General features: G+C 39.0%; 1 protein-coding gene across 1 annotated transcript; it reads left to right on the top strand.

The window, feature by feature from the left end:
* Nucleotides 1-244: 244 nt before the first annotated feature.
* GATM (glycine amidinotransferase) lies at nt 245-15,249 on the top strand. Its single transcript, XM_045528330.1, has 9 exons — nt 245-534; nt 2,059-2,277; nt 7,977-8,172; nt 8,971-9,161; nt 10,464-10,601; nt 10,740-10,904; nt 12,084-12,147; nt 12,614-12,730; nt 14,212-15,249. Exons 1-9 carry the CDS (start codon nt 310-312, stop codon nt 14,322-14,324), a joined length of 1,428 nt encoding a protein of 475 aa, XP_045384286.1. The 5' UTR covers nt 245-309; the 3' UTR covers nt 14,325-15,249.
* The last annotated feature ends 4,841 nt before the right edge of the window (nt 15,250-20,090 follow it).

Raw genomic sequence — 20,090 nt, 5'->3', positions numbered from 1 at the left:
CGTAAGCTTGTACTCACGCTTTGCATATTTAAATTCATAAATGTTCATTTAAAACAATATATGTATATAACATCAAGTTTGCTTCATCAGAAGTTGCGTCCTGCCCCCCTCCCCGAGACACCAGTGGGCCTCCTGGGCCACGCCACGGCCGGTCGGGCCCCGGGCGCGCAGCAGAAGCCAAGCAGGGGGTGACACACTAAAAAAGGGCAAGCCCGAGCCGACCCGGCCCCACCACGACTCCAGACAGCTCCTAATTCGGGCGGCTGGCACGGCCCGCGCCCCGGCCCCCCCACCTGTTCCCGGCAGCCAATGGGGCGGCGGGGGGCGGCCGGGGCGGGGCGCGGCTACAAAAGGCCGGGCCGGCGCGCGCCCGCCCACCCCGCTCAGGGCGCGCTCTCGGGAGCTTCGCGCGGACGCGGCCGAGCACCGGGAACATTCCGCTCGAGGACCAGGCGGGCCGGGGCGATGCTGCGGGTGCGGTGTCTGCGCGGCGGGAGCCGCGGCGCCGAGGCGGTGCACTACATCGGGTCTCGGGTGCGTGGCCGCGAGCCTCCCCCTCGCTGGGCTCTGCGCGCGGCGTGGGGCGCTCGCTTCCTTCCCGGAGCCGCCGCGCTCCCTCGCTTTCCCCAGCCAGGATTGCCTGACAGCGGCCCTTTGGTCCCCTTTGGAAGCTCAGCTTCAAGAGCCGTGGCTGGCTGCCAGGAACTTGGCGGCGGCCCCGGGGCAGGAGGGCCTGCCTTGCGGCCCCACCCCGCAGGGCACAGTCGCTGTCTGCGCGTCTCGGCGCGGGGCCCACAGCGCGGGGCGCCGCCCTCCTCGTCTGGACCTCGGTTCTGTCCACCGAGCTTCCCGCCCGGGGCGAGGGGGTGGGGACGACGGAGACCCCTCGTAGTGAAAGGGTGGCGTTATGGGGTTTCAGAGCCCGGGGTGGGCGTGGAGTTGGGGAGCTTTCGGGAACATGCGTGTGGAGTGGATGGATGGGGAGAAGAGGCATCAAAGGGAATGGGCACGGAGGGCGAGCGAGCAGGCTCGCTTCAAGTGTAACATGGAGCCCTGAGTTGCGAGAGGAGAGGGGCGAGTTCAGCCTGTACACGCAGTTTCTGCCCGGTCCCCGCCCTCAGCTGGCCTGAGGTGCCAGCGTGCGCCTGCAGACCCTCCCTTGCTCCTGGGACTGGAATAGCTTGGACAGTTTGGCTCCCCCAGGAACCGGTTCCTGAACAGCTGCCACTCTCCCTCTTGCTTTGATCTCCACCCCAGTTTAACAGAGAAGAATCGAGATTTGCGGGATTGAGGTTTGCTCAGTGGTTGAGAGGGATGCTCCCTACTCTAGATTTTACAGGCCCACACTTTGCAAAGGTTCTTGAAGTTCTTGAAGTTCTTAGATCTCCTTTTTCGGTGTTTAAATTTGTGCCCGGGTTAATCCTTATCTTGGCTAGGGTACTGTGGACCATCTGTAAAACAAAACAGATGGCAGTCGGTCACTCTCAGAACTGACATGCCAAAGAATGTGAAGTGCATGTCAAAGATGAAAAGGTTTTGGTTGGATGCTGATTATTCTGAAAGACAAAGTCCTTTACAAATGCTTCCACATTTTCATTTGAGAAATAAAAAAGCCTAGTATTGGTAACCTTTGATACTGAAGGGGAAAGGAGGCTCCCTCGCCAGCTGGGCTTGGCAGGAAGATGTAGAGCAGCTTTCTACCATTTTCTGAGAAGAGTGTTGACCCATCATCTGCAGAAGGGTTGCTTAAAGTTTGATCGCAGAAACCCATTCTGAGATATAAAAGGGGGTGTATGGTCTCTGGGGACACAATCTTCTGAGGGGTTTTAAAGAGTTGTAGCAATTAATAGATAAGAAGAATTTATAGATAAATGGGAAGGTTAAAAAAAATCACCGATAATCCCACTACCCACCTATACACTATTAACATCTTGGTTTAAGTTCTCCTAAAGAATTTTAAATGACAGTGTTATTCTGAGTTTTCATCCTGTTTCCTCATCCTCCTCTTCCCAAGTATTGTATAGGGGTGCACACTAATCTTTTCTTTGTTCTTGGAAGCTTGGAAGAACCTTAACAGGATGGGTGCAGCGAACTTTCCAGAGCACCCAGGCAGCTACGGCTTCCTCCCAGAACTCCTGTGCAGCTGACGACAAGGCCACTGATCCTCTGCCCAAGGACTGCCCTGTCTCCTCTTACAATGAATGGGACCCCTTGGAGGAAGTGATCGTGGGCAGAGCAGAAAACGCCTGTGTTCCACCATTCACCGTGGAGGTGAAGGTAAAGCAAGGGTATTCATGTGTCTGAAAGTGGGTTCCCTCCTTACCTTCTGCAGTCTGGCTTCTGCTACTACCTCCTCTATAACTGCTTTCACTTTGGCTGACTCCCCCAGACCTCCTGAATACAGTGGGTTAATTTTGAATTATCTTACTTGACACCTCTGTGGTATTTGACACTGGTTACACAATGATAATTCCTTCCTTCTTGAAACTCTTCCCTTGGATTCGCTGTTCCTCAGATCTTCCTTCACAGTCTATAATGTTGGGGTTGAGCAGAATTTCATTTGACCTCCTTCTCTTAGCCATTCTCACAGCCACCAACCCACCACCTCCACTGTGGTCCAGATCTCTCTCAGAATCAACATGTTAAACTCCTTACTGGTTATTGCCGCAGGACCTCAGACTTGGTACATCTAGAGTTCAATTGCCAGCCACCCCACTAAACTAGACCCTTCTTCATTCCTCCCTTTTAAGTTTTGGCATTCCTTTTTAATCAAGCTAAAACACTAAAGAATCATCTTTGATTTCTCCTTCAGTCACATCCTCCACATCCATTCTCCAAGATCTAACACATATTTTGTCAAAATGAATCTTGCCTCCATTCTTCTGCCTCTGCCTTAGGCCAGAAGCTCATCTGCTGCCTGGACTATTGCAGTTAACTCCTAACTGGTCTCCCCTACTTACTCTTCTCTCCAAATTCCCTTCCAGCTGCTATTGAAGTGATTTTTTTAAACCCAAATTTTGATCATGCTGCTCATCCTGCTCCCTTCACTCCTCCACTTTGCTAGCCTCCCATTGCTTAGGATAAAGTCCTCATGGTATTCAAGATCCTTCACAATCTGGCACTTGTCTGCATTTCCAGGACTGCCTGTTTAAACACATTAGAGATGTGTTAGTATGGCAGGTTAGCAGATGTTCATTCCTGTTTATGTCTTTCCTCTCCTCTAATATGCCACCCTGGTTGTCAGAAGACTTTATAAGATAACCATATGAGCAGCTAAACTAGATTATTCTCTATTCCCTAGAAATCCCTGTGTCTTTGCTCCTACCTAAATCTCTTGAACATATCTTCCTGTGCCCTCTTACCTATAGTTTAAATTTACCACCACCTAGCTCCAAAGACTCCTTTCAGAAAGCCTTCCGGTATTTCCCTGGCAACATGTAATAGCTCTCTTTTGAAAAACTCCTAGTGTTTTTAATCTGTGATATTCTTATGGTCAGGGCCTCTATGGGGTGGTGTTCAGGTTGTATACAGTATAAGGGTCCCACATCTAAGGGAGCATCATTTACATTGTAGACACAGCCTAAGCTCCCATTAATAATGGGTTACAAATGTATCTTCAGTGTCCTTAAATTCTTCCTGAATATCTATATTTTTATTTGTAATGAGGATTAAGGAAATAAGTTCTGTAACAGCGTTGTCATGGTCATCAGAAATATTGCCTACTGCGTATCAGGGCTCTAGAGGTGTTAACACAAAAGAACTTCCTTTCTGTTTGGAGAGATATGATGTTCACATAGAAATGAAGATTAAGTATCTTACTCCAATGAACTGGCAAGACAGTTTAATTTTAGTGCCAGGAAAGCTAAGGAAAAAAAGCAATGACTAAGTGCTGGATAGGTAGGAAGTGTTCTTGAAGAAAATGATTCTTAAGTTAGACCTGGGAGAGAGGGTAATAGAAAAAGTAATTTCTTCTAATTGTTATGAAACTATATTTGGTTCTGATATTTGAAATTTGATGAGCAGATTAATTTACATATCATCCACATGTTTTAAAAACACATAGTCTTTACAAGTCTTTTCTTGAAAAGAAGTTGTCCCATCCCCTAACCATTTTAATTGGGTGAAATTAAAGTTCAAATTCAGGCAATAATTTATCCTTCCACTTATCTTTAAAATTATTGCCTTTCATATTATGTGATCTTATGGAATCAGAATTCTCAGACATTATTTTGAGTTCTTTGTCACTTGATTTATAACTTTATTAGACTTTGTAGTTTCATGGATTTGTGGCAAGTCAGCAGACTGCGATTGAATTAGGTATTTGATAATAGCTTGATAGCTAGTGTCAATTAATTAGCTGTTTGACCTTGTGCAAGATTCCAGAAATTTCTGGGCCCCAGTAAAATGAAGATATTAAGACATTTGCTATCTACCTAACAGGATTAATCTGAAGGTAAAAGGTTACATGTTCACTATTTTAAAGGACAAAACTACAATTCATTACAGTTGCATGGATCCTGTTTGCTAGTTATATTACAAAAGTCCATTGAGAGTGTACTGGTTGTAGATATTAGTAACATTTACAGTATTGATTTCATTCACTTTGTTATTTCTGTTTTATGCCACATTCTAAGGCTGGTATTGAGGGAGAAGAAGGTACATCTAAGACATACATGACCCCTAGAAGACAAGGCTGTGACTTCTAGTGGAGAGGAATGACACAGATATATTAATCAGTTTGGAAACAATAAAAGATAAAATAGTAAAACTGTCTAATCAATTAGAGCATAAGATGTTGGGAGATGTAAGTGCTAGAGAAATTTTGAGAAAAGGAGTGAGTGAGGAACGTAGTTGTTAGGAAGCACAATCTTCAAAAGCTATATGGCTTTTGTTCTGCAAAACATAGTAAATACTTGGTATCAAATATGTGCTTTTTGTTTTGCTTTTATCTTTTTTTAAAATAAGGCCCTTGATAAAGGATCTTTTATAAAATACAATATTAATCAAGGTTAATATAAGTTTACAGCTGGATAAATAAGAAGTAGGTTTCTGTTGTCCTTTCTTAGCTTTCCAAAGACAGTATTTAAAAATTAATTTGGCAAGCCCCTATGAAGGATTTTAGGCTCTGAAAGACTATAAAGTTTCCAGGAAGACAGCCACATCTCTGCAACAGATTATTTAAAATAATCATACGCTAAGCGTCTAATAAAGTGTTCATTATCTTATAGACAACTTGGTAAATGAGTATGAACTCATTTAGCAGTGCTATAAAGGAAGTGTAAACAATTTCCAGCTATCTCTTGGAAAATGTAATGTGCCCTGTCATTTGGACTTTGTCCAACCTTTGCCAGATTATCAGCTATTCAAGAAAACTCACATCTGTTCAAATAACTTTTTTCTCCCAGGAAAGTTTACTTTATATTTATCAAGGCACGCTTCACTCTGCGTAAATAGTCACGCAGGATTCTTTGGAATGAGTCTGGCAAGACAACATAACTCTGCATCCGCTGTAACCCAGGGTTAAATTTTCAAAGGCTTCTTGTGCTTTAGTGGATTGTAGGAGATGTGCCTGGCATGAGAAGGAGGAAACAGTGAATGGATAAGTAGTACCACAATGTGTCTGAGAGGAATTTATAAAGAGTTGTTATTACCCTCTCTTTCTGGTTGTTGCTGCACAAATTCCTAGGAGAAGAAAACAGTGGAGTGCTTTTGTTTTGTTTTTTGAAAGGGTAGATTGGTCTTAAAAATTACTCAAATGTTTAATGCTGATAACATTTTTTATAGGCCAGAAATGGAGCCTGCTGTTTGCCTGTACATCTTCAAAAGCAAAGGAACTAATTCGTGATTCAGACCAGGGGTCAGCAAACTTTCTCTTTCTAGTGCCAGCTAATAAATAATTCAGGCTTTGCAGACCATCAGTTTCTGTTGCAGCTACTCAATTCTCAACTCTGCCATTGTAGTGCAGAAGCAGCCTTAGACAATATGTAAACAAATGAGTGTGCCTGTGTTCCCATAAAACTTTATTTACAAAAACAGGCAGTGGGCCACATTTGGCCCATGGACTTTTGTTTACTAACCCCTACCTTAGAGCTTCACTGGCATCATTCACGTTTTCTAAAGACCTGTTTTTTGGCTTATTTGTTATTAACCAAGCTGGGTTATGTGAACCTAGATACTGAATTAATAAGAGGCAGGTCTGCTTTCATAGATTTTATATTTGTCAAAATGGAAGGTAAAAATGGAACTAGAGACACAAAGTCTAGAAAAGATATTTCCTTTGACATTAAAGAAGTAGACATGTAGACATTGAGTCCAGTCTTGGTGAGCAAAAACCACTGGAACAATATAAACTATGTTAAGCGATTCCAGTTTTAAAAGTTTTTGCATATCAAGATAAAAATGTTCAAACCTGTGTATTAACCACATCCCTTGGTGTATTAGGAACACTGTGAGAGTAACAGAGCATTTGAGTTCTAGTCCTGCTTGTGCAGGTAGCAAGTGAGCATGTGACCTCCCTGAGCCCCGTTCCTTGCATGTGAAATGAGCATATGAGAACTTGCCCTGTCTCAGGCAGCATTGCTGGGAGCACTAGCTAAAGTTAGATACCCTTGAGCCCGTTATCCAATTTTACCCCTTCTTTCTAGTACTTACCACTATCTGAAATTATCTGATTTATGATGGAAACCCTATTATCTGACATGATCAGTACTAGTAGTTGGATAGTTAATCCATGGTATAAAGAAACATTTTTTTAAATAGCAGCTTTAAACATTTTTTAACAAAAATTTAAATTTAAAACCTTAAAACATTTTTTAACTTAAAACATACAAATGTACCTTGATTTGCAAATCTTTTGATGAAGGTCCAAGGCTTTTTCTTAGAGTCTGGATTCTGGATTCTCTGATTAGAGTTCTGTTTCATCTGTCTTGATCAATTGTAGAACGCATCACGTACATTTCCCAATGTATTTCTTTAAATTGACTGAGAACTTAGACACATGCATAACAATTTGAATGCAGAATCTTTCTAGATTTTTAAATTTTGGAAAAACAATATTTTTACAGTTGTTGTACCTACCCTAATTCAACAGTAACTTTTAGCAAATGGATTGAGCTATTTTAAAGCATTCAACGGTTTTCTATCTGGTTGTCTTTTAAAATACATATAACCCTTGGAAACTTTCTATTGTTAAGGTTTTTTATTTTTTTTAGCTACAAAAGATTTGTGAATTTGTTTATCAGACCATTTTCTTCTGTGACAAAAGGACCTGAAGAGATGTGAGAGCTCGAATGGATTGGGGAGAGGAGTGATGTGGTTGATGTGAGACAGGTTGACAGGGAAGTACTAAAGGCAGACTTGCACAGCTGCACAATTTTGCCTAGTGCTAATTCTGTTGAACAGAAAAATCAATAATGGGTTTTTAAGAGAAATAAAGCATATTTGAAAGTATGTTCCTGACCTTAACAGGGTTAAAAAAGCTCTTTTTTGTCATAAAATACCTTGAGGTGCTGTGTCCCAGCATCCCATGGAATTCTGGGATGCATGGATAGCCCATGGCTTTGGCTTATTATAGGTGCTTTTATTCTCTTAGGCTATTTTGTTTGTTCCCTAGTTTCATCTCACTGAGACTCTCTAATGGGAATGCCTGTGTCCTGTTTTGTACCTAAAGCATGGTACAAACTGGCCAAGAGGATTCCAAGCCTATCTGTGGGCAGACATGCTCTTAGTGGTTGGGCGTGAGATCTCAGGCAGAAGCAGCAAAAGGCCTCAAAACAGGAAGATAACTTAAGAGTTCTTCATTCAACAAATGTGGAGTGTTTGCCCAGAGTGTCAGTATGCTCAATGTTGGGATCGATGGTGAACAAGTCGTGGTTGTAGTCTCAATTCCATTACATCATACAGAGTTGTTCCTGCCTGTGAACCTATGAGTTGTATTTTTCTCCTATAAGTATTTCATTTACTTTCTCTGCTTCTAGGCTAACACATATGAAAAGTACTGGCCATTTTACCAGAAGCATGGAGGCCATTATTTTCCCAAAGATCATTTGAAAAAGGCTGTTGCTGAAATTGAAGAAATGTGCAATATTTTAAAAACGGAAGGAGTGACAGTGAAGAGGCCTGACCCCATTGACTGGTCGCTGAAGTATAAAACTCCTGATTTTGAGTCTACGGGTAAGTGATGTTAGATAACTGAATTACCAGTGTCTTAGTGTTCAATTTCTTTCTTAACGTGTAAGGAGAAAGCTCTCAGAATTTCTTGGAGATTCCTTTGTTTTACTTATTCTTCAGAACTTTAAAGATTAGTTAATGCTCATAATTAAGTTTACCAGAAGAAAAAAAAATTATTTAGGAATCGTTTGGTTTGTGTTGATATGATTAAGATATGCACATTCTAAACTCCATAGTAAATCTGGTGGAATCTCCTTTAAAGAAGCAGTTTTTCCTAAACTTTATGGTCATTTCTTTACGTAAGAACAGTGGATTACATTTAATATTCCTCAAGAACAGAAATTAAGAGGGGAATAGAAACATTTCTATTTTTAACTGACATGGCTGCACTACTGTTCTTGTGGCTGCATGTTCTAATTTATAGTTTTAGAATGATTCTCAGCCCAATTTTTACCTTGTGTTACTGATAGTCTTTCAAGAACTCTGTTTCTGGCTAGCAAGAAAGGAACTTATAAATGGTGAAAGCTTTCTAGTTCAGGATCTCTTTGTGCAGTTGTTGCTTCATTTTTTTTCTTTTTCTTTTTTCGCTTGGCTTCCCCACCCCCACACAGAATTCATATTAACAATCTAGTATGTATTATTAGATTTTTTTCCATTTTCATATAATTTTATATGTATGCACATGTACAGGGTTTTTATTAATTTTTTTACTTAAAATGAGATTATATTATTAATATATAGACTTTTCTGTCTTTGAAATTAGCACCACTGAGTTTGTGGTGGAACTTTTTGGTCTGTCAGGTTTATACAGTGCGATGCCGCGGGACATCCTGATAGTCGTGGGAAATGAGATTATCGAGGCTCCCATGGCGTGGCGTGCGCGCTTCTTTGAGTACCGAGCATACCGGTCAATTATCAAAGACTACTTCCACCGTGGTGCCAAGTGGACCACGGCTCCTAAGCCCACGATGGGTGATAAGCTTTATGACCAGGTAAGTCCCTAATAATAGGCTAATTTATTAGTAACTTTTCTAAATAATCTACAAAGAATAAGATAGAGAGTCTCTGATACCTTGTATATATTATGCATTTTAGAAATGGAAAATATAACCTAATTTTTAAAAAATGGTTGTTTTATGATGAAAATAAGGTAAATGATCTTACGGTAATAATACTATTAATAGCTAACGCTGATTTGGTGCTTACCTTGTGCTGTGTCCTGGGCTTAATTCTTTATTTATGTCCTCAATCCTGTTTATTCTTCACAACAACCCTACGAGGGAGTAATGTAGTATCATTCCATTATAGGGAGGAAAACTTACCTACCGCTGTACTGCCAGTCCTTAGTGGAACTAGAGAAGTCACTAGGCTGACTAGGCTCAAGTTTGTTTTCTTCTCTTAGAAAAAGAACCTGGTCCAAAGGCTAAATTCACACTAAAATCAAATGTATGTCCCTTACTAAACCACTTACTATTTGATCATTTATGGAAAAATTTAAAAATAAAAATTTCTTCTAGAAGTTTAAAGACAGAAGTAAATAATGAATTAATTTTGCCACACCCAGTCAAGTTTGGCAGGGGAGGCATGGTGTCTCATTTTATGGTGTGAGTTAGGCTCAGGACCAAATTCCTTTACTAAAAGAACAGTATGACTTCATCCTATTAACTTTCAGTATAAATATATATTTTTATTGATAGCTCCATAAATCAATGTGTGGGTCATGGAATATTTTCAAAATCAATTACTGCCCCTGTAGCACTCCTTTCTAAGTACAGTAGTCCCCCCTTATCCTTGGGGGATATGTTTCAGACTCCCAGTGGGTGCCCGAAACTGTGGATCATACTGAACCCTATATATTATATATTATGTTTTTCCTATACATACATACTTATGATAAAGTTTATGAGTTAGGCACAATAACTAATAACAGAATAATTACAACAATCTACTTTAATAAAAGTTATGTGTATGATATTCCCCCTCCCCCACCTCTGTCTGTCTCTCAAACTGTCTTAATATTTTCAGACCACAGTTGACTTCAGATAACTGAACTGTGGAAAGCAAAATCATGGATAACAGGAAACTATAAGGAAATTATTGTAATGCTTAGTTTTTTGTTTTGTTGTTGTTTTAGTTTGTTTATCATGTGTAATTCCCATGCATGTTTTAGTCTAGGACTGAATAGTAGTATTTTGGGAAATGATGTTGAACTAATTTTTTAAGATAATGTATGCATTATAAATAATTTCCTCATGAACCAATGCATTGTGTGTGTTCATTCTTGTTCCAATTAGGATTATCCCATCCATTCTGTAGAAGACAGACACAGATTGGCTGCTCAGGGAAAATTTGTGACAACTGAGTTTGAGCCATGCTTTGATGCTGCTGACTTCATTCGAGCTGGAAGAGATATTTTTGCACAGAGAAGCCAGGTTGATAGAGGCTGCCTCTGAAATTTCACACTATATTATTGTATTTTTTATTTCCAAATTAAAATATTTTCATCCTAAATACTTTTAGTTTTCTAAACATAGAAGCAAATCTTTATAGACTGTATGTCTCCCTTTCAGGTTACAAACTACCTGGGCATTGAATGGATGCGTAGACATCTTGCCCCAGACTACAGAGTGCATATCATCTCCTTTAAAGATCCCAATCCAATGCATATTGATGCCACCTTCAATATCATTGGACCTGGTCTTGTGCTTTCCAACCCTGACCGACCTTGTCACCAGGTAAAAGAGTTCTTAGGACTCTGAGAAAGTAATAGAGTCTAGCAATTAAAGTAATTGCCACTTTTATTTTAAGCACTTCCATGATTCCTAGTGGTTCTAACTGACAAATGCAGCAATGCTCAACCTTTGATGATCAAACGTTGGATTGCTTCTGGTGTGTTTATTACACAGTGTCCAACACTGAGAAATATACATTGTTGCTATGATAATTAGTGTAGTGTCATCAGACTTTGGCTGGTTGCTATTGTCAAAGCCTCAAGTTTGTACGTGTATATGTATTTTTATTGAACACAGTGGTATTATCTCATAACTTGCAGAAGTGGCTCCACAGCAGCTGAATTATAAACAAGATGATCTCTGCATGGCCAGGGCAATGCCACTGGGCAATGAGTGTCTTCCCTGTCCAGTGGGTCAGGCTCCCTGTGGCCAGCTCCACCCTGCAGGGAGGAACAGAGCCACTGCACTGCAGCTGGCCTGTCCCCATCACCTGCGGCTTCCTACTTTCTGCCTGTGGCCCCCTACTTCCAGTTGGGGGGTGAGTGATTTTGTTACTTGCAAAGCCGCAGCACACCTTTTTAAAACCACTATTATAGTGTGTCACTGTTCATTTCTATCCCTTATTTTTAGGCCTAGGACCAATATTATTTATTCATTTCATTTTAATATCATTTATCAAAATATTAAGTGGGTATGTGAACACAGGGATGACTGAGTTGTAATGTCGCTAAAGACAATTACTTTTTTTAAAAATACATCTCTATCATTTATCATAAATACAAAGTGATAGACAATGAAATGGACTACAGGTTTGACATAGTCACAATTTTGTTTTCTTACAACTAAATAGGAAATATTTTCTTTTTTTTAAATGAGAGTTTCTTATAGTATCTTTGCTATTTCAAATCTCTAAAAACTGAGAAAAGCACAAGAATAACTTTAAAAGTTATAATACTTCTGTTACCTTTAAACTTTAATGTGGGGATTTTATATACATTTTTAATTAGGATTCAGACAAAATCATCCAAATGTTTTGAAAATTTAATTTCTTTATTTTGGCAATTGAGAAGATAGCTTCTCAGAAAGGATTACTAATGAATGATGAGGGCTATCAGAAACCAAGAATAATAAGAATAGCATATATGGATTTAAGCCTCTTTGGTTTTTTTTTTGGTATTGCAGATTGATCTTTTCAAGAAAGCAGGATGGACCATAGTGACTCCTCCAACACCAGTCATCCCAGATGGTATGTTTACTTTTATATACTTATAGACTAAAATGATTGCTTTAGTGACCAAGGATCTTTCACCTATAGAGAGTAGCCCAAATGTTAGCAATTTAGAGAAAATGTTTCCCCAGTAAGGAATAAAGTAGTGCTTGGAACTGTGAGTGCTAGAATAAGGCTGGGACTTGTATTTGCAACTTTTCCTTCCATAGAAAATGAAAGTGAGAAGACAGAATAAAACAATATCTCATAAAACCAAGATATGACTTTTTAGGGAAAACAGGATGAAATCCAAATGTGTAATGAGTATGGATCCATTCATAACGTTTATTGATAAATTGTATTAAGATTAAAATAAGTTTTCACATGGAACATGAACTACTGCAAGAATTGAGCTGGTTCACTTTAATATTCTTCACTTCAAGTAAATCCTTGCTTTAAACAAAAATGATAGCAGACATGTTTTAACAGTTGTTGCTATTTTTAGATCATCCACTCTGGATGTCATCCAAATGGCTTTCCATGAATGTCTTAATGCTAGATGAAAAACGTGTTATGGTGGATGCCAATGAAGTCCCAATTCAAAAGATGTTTGAAAAGCTGGGTATGTACAACAAATGAAATATGTTGTGTATGAAAATGTTAGATGAGAAGATCCAAAGAAATGACATACTAGGTTTGATGTATGGTTTATCTAATTTAATTTCTATTCCTTTTAGAGGTACTAAGTTATTATTTTGCGTATGTCCAGTATTTTGTTTTCAACAAGCGTAGCCTCAGGAGGTTGAAGATGCATCCTGAGCTCCTGAGACACCCCCTTATCAATAAGTTTATCAATCTTCTGTGACTTAGCCAGTGTAGTATCAATTTAAAAAGTTTGGCCTGTCAGTTTTAGATTGAGCCCTAATGACTGAACCCCTAATGCTCTGCCACTTTTTTCCCTGGCTTTTGTTAAATAACCAAGTTGCTTGGGTTCATTTTCTTTGTCTATTAAGATTTTGTTGTTTCTCAGCTTAAAATAGTATAATGTACCAAATATCTAACTTATAATTTTACTTTTAATAATTAAAGTCTGTTTAGACACAGGGAACTTGTTAAAGCAAACTTGATCAAGCAAATGAATTCCCTCCAATTCAAGATAAATACGTCCCTAGCCATCCGAGTAAAATAGACACATCGTTATGTCAGAAAATTTTTGCTCATATTTACAAGGCCACTCCTTATCCCAGATCTACTTCTTACCCCTGTCCAAACCGTATTCTTACTTGTAAGAGCCACGCTCACTTTCTCAGGAAAGTCTTCCTGAATGACTCATGCCTCCTCCTTCTCCCCAACTATACCAATAGACCCTTTAGTGACTCTGTAGCTTATCTGCCCCCTTAAAATAATGAGTTCTTTGAAAGAGGAGCATAGATTTTCTTTTTAAAATCCCACTATGTCTTAATGCAACAGATTCTTCCTAAAGACTGTTGGTTAAGTAGTCCATGCACATCACAGCCTTGTAATTACAGATGGTACCCGATTAAGCCAATTGATTATCTTTGGTACCTATATAACCATTCAACTCAAATATTAAAATACCTGCGTTGTTCTCTTGTTTCCTTAATGTGTCCTGGTAAAATTACCCTGTATCAGATAAACTCTCTTTATATGTGAGTATATGAAGTCAACTTTTCAAGTTGGCTAAATTATGCTTTTCTTGCTAAATTAACATAGTAAAATTAGAAACAGTCTGACAAAGTATAATTCTAAAAGGCCTTAACATATTAGTACTCAGTCGTTTTGAATATTTGTTAAGTATATATATGTTCATCCAATCCTTTGACTTGTGAATAGTCAATAGAACAAAACTCACAAAACTTCAGAGTCTCTGTTGACTTTTTGATGAACACTTTATATTAGCAGTGGAATAGATTAGATGCCATATAGTTGGTGAAAATACAATTTAAAGAGAAAAGACTATTCTGGGTTGGGGTAGCCTTAAGGATTAGAACCATGAGATTGCTCCAAGTCTTTAGGCTTGCTTTCTGTAGGAAAATCTTTATGTTAATCTATCTAACTGACCACATCTCTTTTTCGATGCAGGTATCAATACCATTAAGGTTAACATTCGAAATGCCAATTCCCTGGGAGGAGGCTTCCATTGCTGGACCTGCGATGTCCGGCGCCGAGGGACCCTGCAGTCTTACTTTGACTGACCAGGCCTGACGGAGCTTGTGGCTGGCCTCAGACACACCTAAGAAGCTTAGGGGCAAGGTTCATTCTCCTGCTTTAAAAGTGCATAAGCTGTAGTGCTTTAAACAATCATCTCCTTAACAGGGGTCTTAAGCCTGGTTTACTTTTTATTACTTTTCTTTGACATAAGGAAATAACTTCTACTAGGTATTACTCTCTACTCCTAAAGTTATTTACTATTTGGCTTCAAGTGTAAAATTTTGGTAAATGTGTACCAAGACAAAAATTAGTCACTTGGGTAACTTGGCAACTAATAATTAACCATCTACCTCTGTTTTTAATTTTCTTTCCAAAAGGCAGCTTGAAATGTTGGTCCTAATCTTAATTTGTTTTTTCCTTTTCAGTAGACTTGAGAATGTATTACTTCTTTTTTTTAAAATGAGAGAAAAACTTAGAAGGTGCACAGATCCTCAGTAGAACCAGATAATTGTGTCTTTTTCTAATAAAGAATTTGGGTAATTTTCAATTTTTTGTTTTTAAAGAAATAACCTAGACTGTGCAAATGTTGAAGTGAATTTTCCATGAATATTTTTAATATTCTCAACATTGGTGTTATGTGCTACTAAAAACCTTTTCATACAACTTACCTCATTTTAAGTGAATTATTTTAATCTTTTCCTCTTTTCCAAAAAATTTACAGAAATATTTAGTGTAGTGGGATATAACTATCAGTTCCCATCCGTAAATTTTGATATTCAACATCTGATAGATACATTGCATCTTTGGTAATCTAAGATTTGTTTATAGGTGTGCAAATTATTTAAAGCATAGACTTTAAAAGCATTAAAAAAAACTAATGGAGATAAAACCTACACGCGGTATGAAATAATTTTACTGTTGGATACTGTCATGTATTTTTATTCTAATAAACTTTTGTGTTCCAGACTGGACTTCATTAGAGTTTGGCATCAGTCTAGTTATTTTAGTGTAAGTAAATTATAGGAATGTAGCTCTTGGGACAGACTTCTAATTCTCTAAATTAATGAACATATTCATCCCAAATTTAAACCTAATACTTGTATTCAGAAGTGTTTAGCAAAGTCAGATTTGGGTTTTTTTAATCAATTAATTCACTCATTCAAAACTATCTGAATATCTTTTGAGTGTAAGGGACTAATGCTAGGCCCCAGAAGGGAAAAAGAATGTTTTTATTCCTGAAAATCTGCATAGAATGTGTGCTTTGAAATGAGTCACAGGTTTCAACCATTTCCTTGCCTACATCTTTATCTCCTTTGTATCCTGGTGTCCTTTTTCATCCATCACAGAAACACCTATTAGTTCTACACTTGGACTGAATCCTACTTGAGAAATCCATGCAGTTGTGTGGATTGGTGCACACTTAGGGTATATAGCCAGGCCTAAATGCTACTCGGCAATTCTGTTACACACCCCTCTGCATTCTTCTCAATAGCTGTTCCAAACCTTCACTACATTTTCTTAGCTGATCCTACTATTTCATCTTTCACAGAGAAAATAGAGACCACCAGGCATTAGTTCCCTAAGTTTACAATCCTTTATAGATGTATACATATTTGCATAGTCTGATTAAGTTTCTCTCTCCTTATCCTCGAGGGATGTGTTTCAGGACCTCCAGTGGATGCCTGAAACTATGGATAGTACCAACCCTTTGTATATACCATGCCTTGTCCTATACATACAGACCTAGGATAAAGTTTAATTAAATTAATCTGGTGCAGTACGTTGCCATCAATTGGAACACGTTTCTGTTCTTGTCTTCCACCCACAATTTTATTGCTTTTTCCATCTTCACTAAGCATTTATAGTGCACTGTGGCCATAACTTTTGCAGTTTGAGGTGCAGCAGCAAAACTATCATGAATTTCTTTTTCCTTCACAATTTCATGGATAGAAGATTCGTTCTTACCATAGATCTTAGCAACCTCAGGATACAATTTGATAATGAGACAGCTACTAAGTAACTAAAGGGCAAGGAGTGTAGACTGCGTGGATATACTAGAAAAAGGGAGGATTCACATCCTGGGAAGGGCAGAGTGGGCCAGTGAGAGATTTCATTGCTACTCAGAACAGCACGTAGTTTAAAACTTATGAATTGTTTATTTATGGAATTTTCCATTTACTGTTTTCAGACCATGGTTGACCACTGGTGACTGAAACCTCAGAAAGCGAAACCTCAGATAAGGGGTGACTACTGTACTAGCTAAGCTTCTAGAAAGGAAAATCAGGCCTTCATCTAATCACTTGCCTTCACTTCTCAGCCCTCTGTAAAGGGACACTTCCCTAACTGCTGTAGAAAAAGAGGTGAACCTTCTGACCAAGTCTGATCCACACAGACACACATACTGTCTGTTGATCCTAATATTTCTCTCTTTTGGGAACTTGCTACACCAATTATCTTCCTTATAACTCTAGCAGAGAGAGAGAGAGAGTGTGTGTGTGTGTGTGTGTGTGTGTGTGTGTTTGCGTGTGTATGGTTTTCTTTATCCCTCCCTTGGAAAATAGTCATGCTCTAAATAATCCCTCATGGCACAGTCTAGACCCCTGATCCATGACCATGGCCTTTTTACAACAAAGTGATCACCTTAGTTTGACAGCTCCTACTTGTCTTACAGTAACCTGTTACCAAATAGATAATCAAAATGTACATTCAGATGCCACACATTTGTAACAACTGGCTTGGATTTAAACAGCTGAACCATCCAAAAATTCCAGCATAAACGTTCTCACATTTTCAGATTAACTTTGCAGTTCATTTGCCTACCTGATCTACAGCCGTCTGTACTTTGTGGTGTGTACCTGTTGAGTGATTGAGAACTGTAATTGACCTATCGTTGCTCAAGTCAAAATATTCTTCAGGCCAATTCTGTTCCATAGAGATAATATCCTGAGAGGCGTTTAGTTCAATCTCCCAATACATTTGATTGTTAATATCAGTATTATAAGTTTTGCTAGCTTCTACAATATTAATTTTACCTAATTATCTAATGGAAACCCACCCTTAATCCCCCTCATGTTAAGTTGCAAGACACAATGCTGTGTTTGTGAACCAGCCCTTCGATCCTTTGTTACCCTCACTTTTTAAACGAGTTGTTTTAAATTTCCAATTTTTTTTTTTTTTTTTTTTTTTTTTTTGAGACAGAGTCTTGCTCTGTTGCCTGGGCTTGAGTGTTGTAGTATCAGCCTAGCTCACAGCAACCTCAAATTCCTGGGTTCAAGTGATCCTCCTGCCTCAGTCTCCAGAGTACCTGGGACTGCAGGCATGTGCCGCCACACCCAGCTAATTTTTTCTATTTTTAGCAGAGACAGAGTGTCACTTTTGTTCAGGCTGGTCTTGAACCCCTGACCTCAAGTGATCCTCCCACATCGGCCTCCCAGAGTGTTAGGATTACAGGCGTGAGCCACTGTGCCCGGCCTCCAATTTTCTATTAACCAATTATTTTGAGGGTGAAAAGTAACATGGTAAACCTATCAAACGTGATGTTCTTTGCCCATGTTGTAGGCAGTGTGCTGAGTGTCTTCATCTGATGAAATGTAACTAGTTGGGCCAAACTGGTTACACACACACAAACACACACACACACACACATATAGCTATGCTGTTGTTATTATTGAGTCCTTTGATAGTGTTAGCAGCACTGACTAGCTGAGTATGACACCAAACCTAGAATGTGTGTCAAGTCCTAACAATGTAAGTCCCCCAAACAATAGGTTAAGAAACAATGGAATTTACTTGCTAGCTATATGATGGACATTTTCCCTGGAAATACTTCTCCAGGAGAACTGCAAATGCTGCCTTTCTTGTTGGCAAATAAGGTGTGTTTTATTATGAGTTTGAGCATCAGCGGGGGCCAGTGGCATGTCATCATTTAGCCCATGATTGCACTGCTTGAGTTTCCCCTGTGTCCACTAAATGAGTGAACCTAGGTTGAACTAGAGCGTCAACTTGGCACCTCAGCCCCTGGCATATGGTTTATTTGATAAGCACCATCATGTCCTACTTTTACTTGAGTTCACAGTTTCCATAAAGATTTTCAAAAAGCAGTACTATACACGGGCAGAGGAGGTCCCTTCTCTTGCTCAGTTTTCTAGTGCACATTTGCTAGACTAACTTATAAGCTCATTGTCAGTGGGCCAAGAATCATTATAAACCCACATATAAGCCTTGTAGTTTTAATTTATGTTCAGTTTTATCACTGCCAGAGACACAGCCAGTAATTCAGCCCATTGGGCTGACTTGTTCTTATTTTCTTCCATGAGGATTTTGCCACATGCTAGAATTAGAACAGCTGTTTTCCATACTGAGCCATGGTCCTTGATTCTGGAACCACCATCTATAAACCAAGCTAATTGCCAGGCTTCCTTGGGTAATTGGTCAACAGGAAGGGACCATCAACAATAACAGCAGGCAAGCCTTCTTGGGCAGGCTCTGTAGTCAGTCCTAGGGGAAAAAGGCTGCTTGCTTATAAATACAATGTATTTCTCCCATGGAAATTCCCAGTAGCATGCTCCTGTGTCTACCATTTGCATTTTAGAATTGAACTTCTTTGGACCTTGTTCTCCTTGTTGAAATGCTTTTCTGATGTCACCTATAATATGCTGGGCACTTCAGGTCTTAATCTAGTCTTTTGTCCTTCGGTATTGGGGCTGTTTCGTAAATGCTCAATAGCGAGGCTGTAGGTGTATACTAGATAGCAAAAGGAGTATACTAGATAGCAGCATTTGGTGCTTTTCTAATTCAAAGGCCTACAGGCCACCATTGAATGATAGCTGCGAGCTTTTACAGGAGACTCCAGTTGGCATGAATGCAGGTAGCTGACATTTCTAATTTGATTTCATTTCAGAATTGTATGGTTCTAATGGAATAACAGGCTACAGACTTCTGCAGTTGTAAGTTGTATAGGTTTCTGAGTGGACATATGTTTTTATTTCTCTTAGGTAGATACCTAGGAGTGGAATTTCTAGGTCCTGTGGTCATTCTATGTATGACTTACAGGAGAAAATTATATTATTAATAAAAAACTAATAAGGATAAAAATCCACTAATACAGCAAATTAGTGTATGATTTTTATGATTCATTTGTACAGTCATTTGTAGTATGATTTTTAAAAGACAATGATATCCAAGGGATGAAGTGGCTCCCATGTGAAGACAGACTAGTGATTAGAATTCAGTCTAGAAGGAGGAAAGTTGAGGAAGTTACAAAATCAAAACTATTGAAATTATAATAGCTTGACCAACTGGCTAACTTACGTATTTAACAACTTCCAAAACACCTCAGTAAGGGGGTAAAATCTTGATTTTGAAGATAGTTCAAGAACCAAATAACAAAATCATATGGGAAGCAATAAACTCTGTTGTTTTTTACAAGTAAGTGTATATGAAAATTAATTAATCCCTGTTATAGAGAACCTACTAAATGCCAGGCCTCATTCTGTTTTACCTCATTCGACATTTCTAAGAAACTTCAAGATAGATATTATTTTCCTTATTAAAAGAGAAAATAGAGATTGTGTTCATGTTCAAGTCTCCTATTTTAACCAAAAATCCTCTCTTAAATGACATAATTTCTTCCCTCACTTTCAGAGACAAATTTCACAAAAAGCTTGCTTATACTTTGTCCATTTCTCATCTTCCACTCACTATTCAATCCACTTTTATATATATATATATTTTTTGGGGGGGGGGATAAGATCTTGCTCTATTGCCTGAGCTAGGGTGCAGTGGTGTCATCATAGTTCCCTGCATCCTCA

The sequence above is a fragment of the Lemur catta genome, chromosome 1, assembly GCF_020740605.2.
Source record: "Lemur catta isolate mLemCat1 chromosome 1, mLemCat1.pri, whole genome shotgun sequence".
NCBI lineage: Eukaryota > Metazoa > Chordata > Mammalia > Primates > Lemuridae > Lemur > Lemur catta.
Note: the sequence above shows the minus strand (reverse complement) of the source record. Positions and strands in the feature narration are given on the sequence as shown.

Excerpts from the sequence above, each read along its gene's own strand:
- GATM (XM_045528330.1), top strand. The coding sequence starts at position 310 with ATGGGGCGGCGGGGGGCGGCCGGGGCGGGGCGCGGCTACAAAAGGCCG. Across the intron at positions 2,278-7,976 it reads CATTCACCGTGGAGGTGAAG|GCTAACACATATGAAAAGTA; the intron begins GTAAAGCAAGGG and ends CTCTGCTTCTAG. Across the intron at positions 8,173-8,970 it reads TCCTGATTTTGAGTCTACGG|GTTTATACAGTGCGATGCCG; the intron begins GTAAGTGATGTT and ends TTGGTCTGTCAG.